The following is a 5,800-nucleotide window of genomic DNA, read 5'->3' as shown; positions in this document are numbered from 1 at the left end:
TTCATGCAAAAATACCTCTCTACGATCATCTAAGCGAATGCTACAGCCTCCTATTGATTCATCTTTGTTGGAGCAGTCATGTGCGCATAAAGCATCAGTTGTAGTTTTCAACGCTTGAGCGAATACAAGCTGATTGCTACCGACCAGATTGCACATCATAAGTATCCTTCGTCCGCTATTTCATTTTTTTAGTTAGGATACTATCTGTTCTTGGCGGAATATCCCTATAAAGTAGCTTTTTGGATGATTTCTTTGTAAATAATGTTATCTGTGTAGTGATCGTCCGCGCTACCTGGTATAGTCGGTCGGATTAGCACTTTCACGCAGTTCGAACTCTTTGCTCTGGACAAAGCCACATAAAGTTGACCGTGCGAAAACACAAGTTCTCGCAAATAAACTCCAACAAAATCTAATGTTTGACCTTGCGCTTTATTTATAGTCATTGCAAAACAAAGTCTTACAGGAAATTGTGTCCTTTTAAATGGAATAGACATTTTTTCATCTTGGGATGATAATAGTGGTATTCTGGGGATAAACACATGTGTATTCTTAAAGTGACCAACTGAAATATTGGCGCTAATAACATGCGACTTAAAATCACAGCAAGTCAAACGTGTTCCATTGCATAAACCATCACATGGATTTAAATTGCGTAATAATATAATTGGATAATTTTGTTTCAATGTCAATTTGTAAGGAGGCAGACCAGGTGGATTTAAACTGTGCAACAGATCCTCAAATTGTGATTGATCATGATGTTCAGTAGTTTCATCAATACCAATAAAAGTTTTTGATTCTTCTGGGAAGCGAGCAACAAGCATGTCGCTGATATCGTCGACAAAATCATTCTTAGTTGTTAAGATAACGCGGGAACTTGTGTAGCATGAGGAGGAAAAAAATTTATGCACGTCTGGATAAGTTATCGCGAATAATTTATCCAAAGATTCCTTTTCAGTTGTATAAGGAATGATCAAAGAAGTTGGAATTTCAATCTTGTTTGTTGAGTTTACTTTTTCTTCTCCGTTTCCTATTTGCAACAAATAATTACAGGATGAAGGATCATCTTTCGCTCTCATATTTTCGAATAGCCGCAGCCTTTCAAGTTCTTCCCAAATATGAGAATATAGTAAACTTTCATTAATGAAATCTTCCTTTTTTCCGTTCCGAACTAACGGTAATGTCTGCCTGAAGTCACCTCCAAGAACTACAACTTTTCCACCAAATAGTATCGTTGAATCCATTAAGTCCTTCAAAAGTAAATCAAGGAGTTCAATCATTCTTTTTTTTCACCATAGATACTCCATCCCATATAATTAATTTTGTATCCTGAATCAAACAGGCAAGTGAGCTTTGTTTGCTGATGTTGCAGCTCACATTGTCGTCAGTATTTATTGGTATTTTAAAACGTGAATGTGCAGTTCGTCCACCAGGGAGTATAGATGCAGCTACACCGGAAGTGGCAGTTGCCAATGCTATATACCCTTTAGATCGTACAGTTGCCAACAATGCACGATATAAAAAGGTTTTCCCTGTTCCTCCAGGTCCGTCAATGAAGAATGCTCCAGCTTTGTTTGAAAAAATTCTCTTTGTAATTATATTGTATGCTTTAAGTTGATCTTTATTCAACATTTTGTGTAATAGTATATCCTCATTAGTCACCGTGATGGTCCTTTCAAAGTGTACCTCTTTTGCCGCTACTGAAGGCCTTATTGTTTCAGTAATGAGGTGGTATTCATTTATGTCACCACCCATAGAGTGTAATATGTCGTTAATATGGTTCAAAACTTGGTATCAAATATTTTTTTGTTAATATTGGATACCAACGTATAATCCTCAGACATATGCTCTTCAAATTGTTCCCAGAGTTGTCTTGGATTCGTAGGATTACAGTAAATCAGTAATGTAGCAAATAAACGTCTCAAACTGTATGGCATCTGGTAACTTGCTGCTTCTGACATGCATTCAAGCAAACTATTGTCACTTTGTAATCCCACTGATTCTCTAAAGGTGCTGCAACGTTCTCCATTAACAGTTAGTAAATCCTTATATGATTTTGGTCCTCTAATATTCATTAATAGCATTCTAAGATAATATCGCTCACCTTCCGTTGGATGACATGTTACAACACGACCAATAGCATGTCGTTGTTTCCGAGGTGTCCACATCTTCTCTGTTGAAGACCAAACAAAATGTTCAGGGAATTCCTGGTATAATAGATTGAGCTCCATAGCCTCAGCGTTTGTTCTATTCATTTCGAAAAATTGTGTTAGCATTGTCTGCTTAATCAGCGGATTATTTACAAGTGTATCTACATTTGCGCTGCTTCTGAATAAAACAGAATGTTGCCCCTTAAGATGAAGTTGAAGAGGTCATACGGTCGGTAACATTTCACTAATCGAGAAACCATACAAGCGCCACATAGCCTCGGGAGGCGACACCCATCTAGCAGCCTTTATTTCATCTATTTCTGCGTTTGTGTCGTTATTATGTACCGAAAATGCAATCTTGTCATGTCCTTTACATATATACTTATAAAGATACTTAACAACTTTAATATCGGAGCATATTTCAACATTCAGATGGCAGTCAAATTTGCCTAGCAAAAAAGGATTATATGGAACAACCCATGAGTTATCCAAGTATTGTTCTATTATTTTTACCACCAACCCTATATTGCGTCTTCTATAAATTGGGTAAGATTCTATTTCTTTTGATGTCTGGTCCGCAAAACTTTTTGGATACTTGAATTTACAGTAACCTTTCTTCTTCATACAAGAATTTGTTGGGTTTAGATTACCGCATGGACCATGCATCATGTGTTTAAGAACAAGCGAATGTAAATCTGGTTCTGCATTCTCATCAGGTATTTCAGCACTAATAATATTATTGTAAGCCGCTGGAGTAAGTAATTTGTATTCATTAGTTAATATTATAAGAAAATGAGCATGTGGTAAACCTCGCTTTTGGAACTCTACAGTGTACATAAAAGCTGCTACCTTTCCAAAGATATTTCGCTTTAGTATATCCTTTTTGAATTCTTCTATTTTCTCTCTAAATACTCTGCTGATCAAATCAGGCCTATTATGCGACTCATCAGTTGGAATTAAATGTTCCTTTATCTCTGTCCAAGAGGGATTACATGTCATAGTTATAAATAAATCAGGTTTACCGAAATGTTGCACGAGCGCAATAGCATCCATGTATCGTTGTCGCATATCCCGAGGCCCTCCAATGAAGGAGCTTGGAAGGAAATTTTGTTTCCGATATTAGAAGCATCGCGTTCACCCAATCGCAAGATGTCAAGAAGTCCTTCTAGCATAGCCGTCCTAAATAAATCTTGATTGAACGCTGCGAAATCCAACCTTTGTGTTTCGAGTTTAATGTATTCATCAACTGAATACTGCTGAAATATTCTTCCAGTATGCAATATTTCATCTTCATCATCATTTCTCATTTGTAATTTGTAACAATAATACTCACGAACAGAAACAGTATCTCTTCGTCGCTGTCCCTTTTTAAGAATTTTAGCTTCCATTTCAAGATATCCGTCAAGTGACGTAACATTTCTTATACTTGGTACCTCTTCGTGATGCGCAGTTCTTAAGTACGCAGGACAATTTACTGGGAGCTTCTTAATACCACAATGCCAGCCACTTTGCCCTAGCGGAAATAATAGCGGATATTGCAATGCATCATAACAGCCATAATAGTAATTCACTATTTGTGTTCGATCAGTGCGAGGGTAAATTAGAATATGTGGTGCATTCAAGGCTACGCCATCATTTTCCTCGGTCCATATTGCTGCAATTTCAGATGAAGTCGGCAAATTATATACTCTCTGGTCCAAATTTAAGTCGCATTTGAGGGCTATGTGGAAATCTTGAAGGTTCGATACATGTACCAAAGATCGTAAAAACACAGAATATGGGTTTATTGATAATATATCCATCAATTCTTTCACTACTGATTCGTGAATTTTGTCGGAACATGCCATCCTATGTGCTAGCTCATTGGAATTATCATAAAAGTATAACTGTATATTTCTTGGTTTGTCATCTATAGGGTGCAAATTATTTATCCAATGGTGCATCTTCCCTTGAACTCTAAATGTGTAGATACCAAAGTTTCTCTTTGCTAAATCTTTGTCATACTTTACACCAAGTGAGGTGAACGCAAAAAGGTTATTATACGTTCTAATGTATGTTCGGAAGTGTTTAGACTCCACATTGTTTCCAAGAAATAAATTTCACAGTTTGGTAGGCATTTGATGAGAAGTTAACTTTATTGTTCCACTACCAAAGCAAAATGCAGGCGGTTCATATTCAAATCTCTTTGCTGCGCAAAATTTGCAGATTGGAATTTTCTTCAGCGGAACATAGTTTGAACGCAATAGACCGGTAATTGGAGCAAACTTTGTAGTTGGTGCACGACCTGTATGTTGGAAATAGATGGTTAAAATTAAGGTGAACGAAAGGAAACAATTATTATTTCAGCAGACAGAAAGCCAAACGAACCTGTACATGTAACTATTTCGGAGTCTTTGTTACGTAGCTCACCGGGTGCTGCTGACGTTGAACCTAAGACCAAGTTAGGTGGTCCTTAGATGGCACCAAATGATGACAAGTAGTATAAAAGTAAGCATAGAAGGCGACATACTCACCTTTTTCATAGATAGAAAGTGGTTGCACTACATCTCTTTCATTACCCGAAGTAGAAGGCGGAGGATGATCCTCAGACGTAGTAAAAGCTACAGCGAAGAGAAAGCATAAAGGAAGTTGACTATTTAAAGTGCGAGATAAGGTGAAAGCGATGTGAGAACCGTATCTTCTAACCTGGATGCAGAATGTAAGAAGTGGTCGTAGAGCATTCAGGTGGATCCATTATTCCATTCAGGCAATCCACAGTTATATTCTCAGCAGGTGCACATGTCTTTGACTCTTGGTATTTAAGTCGACGTTGTAGTAGCAACTTCTGCTTTTTCTCTGCGGACATCGCTTTGTCTTTTTCGCGCATGTTGACATTCCTATCCGTTTCTGATAGAGGTTGCTTGTTTTTTTTGTATGATCCATCAGAATCGTAGTATCTACTCTTAAATGATACTGTGCAAATTGTCATAGTCTTTTAGAATTGTATTAATTTTTATCACCGAGATGCATATCACAGGGCACGAAGTGACAAAATTGAGGCTATCTTTGAACAGATATAGTTACCCCAAGGAAGACAATATGGGAAGCAATTCATAATGTCATGGTATGTTTTCGAAAAAGACGTACGTTTTGGCTATTAGTTTTCACACAAGTAACATTGGAATCAAGTGAAATACCTCTGGACATCAACTTTTTGTACCTATAGGGGGAACAGTTATAATTATTTGTAAAAACAATTTCTTCGTAGTGTAACATCCGCGCAAAGGAACTTTTCCAAAGGTATAGCTTCGCTAACTAAGCGGGAAAAATCTAACTAAAACATGACCCGAAGTGAAATAAAAGAAAGTGGACGCCGTGATACGACATCAAAAACTAAAGAGCGAATATGTCAAGCCAAAGTTTTTATTACGCACATAAGTCAGTTTATAAACAAGGAATAAACAAAGTAATTGTACAGAAGAAAATAGTGGACATCAACAACCATTGGCAGTACAACAGAAATAAGCAACAATGTACGCATTAATATGACCTAATGTGCACGAATATACGAAAATAAGATAGTTGGTTACCTTTACAGTGTTGAACTTCTTCTGGAAGTATGTTAATTGTACTGAACGTAGGAGAAACGTCAGCAATTCTACAAAGCCAAAAAT

General features: G+C 37.0%; 3 protein-coding genes across 3 annotated transcripts; all 3 read right to left on the bottom strand.

The window, feature by feature from the left end:
• Window positions 1–224: 224 nt before the first annotated feature.
• LOC107798198 (uncharacterized) lies at window positions 225–1,241 on the bottom strand. The gene has a single exon (XM_016621167.1). The coding sequence runs from the start codon at window positions 1,239–1,241 to the stop codon at window positions 225–227; it is 1,017 nt and encodes a 338-aa protein (XP_016476653.1).
• A 28-nt stretch (window positions 1,242–1,269) lies between these two features.
• On the bottom strand, window positions 1,270–1,752 carry LOC142175990 (uncharacterized). Its single transcript, XM_075243008.1, has one exon. The coding sequence runs from the start codon at window positions 1,750–1,752 to the stop codon at window positions 1,270–1,272; it is 483 nt and encodes a 160-aa protein (XP_075099109.1).
• A 26-nt stretch (window positions 1,753–1,778) lies between these two features.
• On the bottom strand, window positions 1,779–5,115 carry LOC107798197 (uncharacterized). Its single transcript, XM_075243007.1, has 9 exons — window positions 4,833–5,115; window positions 4,661–4,747; window positions 4,515–4,577; window positions 4,281–4,431; window positions 3,286–4,193; window positions 2,957–3,121; window positions 2,753–2,896; window positions 2,410–2,596; window positions 1,779–2,325 (listed from the first exon to the last, which is right to left on the bottom strand). Exons 1-9 carry the CDS (start codon window positions 5,113–5,115, stop codon window positions 1,779–1,781), a joined length of 2,535 nt encoding a protein of 844 aa, XP_075099108.1.
• Between the last annotated feature and the right edge of the window lie 685 nt (window positions 5,116–5,800).

The sequence above is a fragment of the Nicotiana tabacum genome, chromosome 22, assembly GCF_000715075.1.
Source record: "Nicotiana tabacum cultivar K326 chromosome 22, ASM71507v2, whole genome shotgun sequence".
Lineage (NCBI taxonomy): Eukaryota > Viridiplantae > Streptophyta > Magnoliopsida > Solanales > Solanaceae > Nicotiana > Nicotiana tabacum.
Note: the sequence above shows the minus strand (reverse complement) of the source record. Positions and strands in the feature narration are given on the sequence as shown.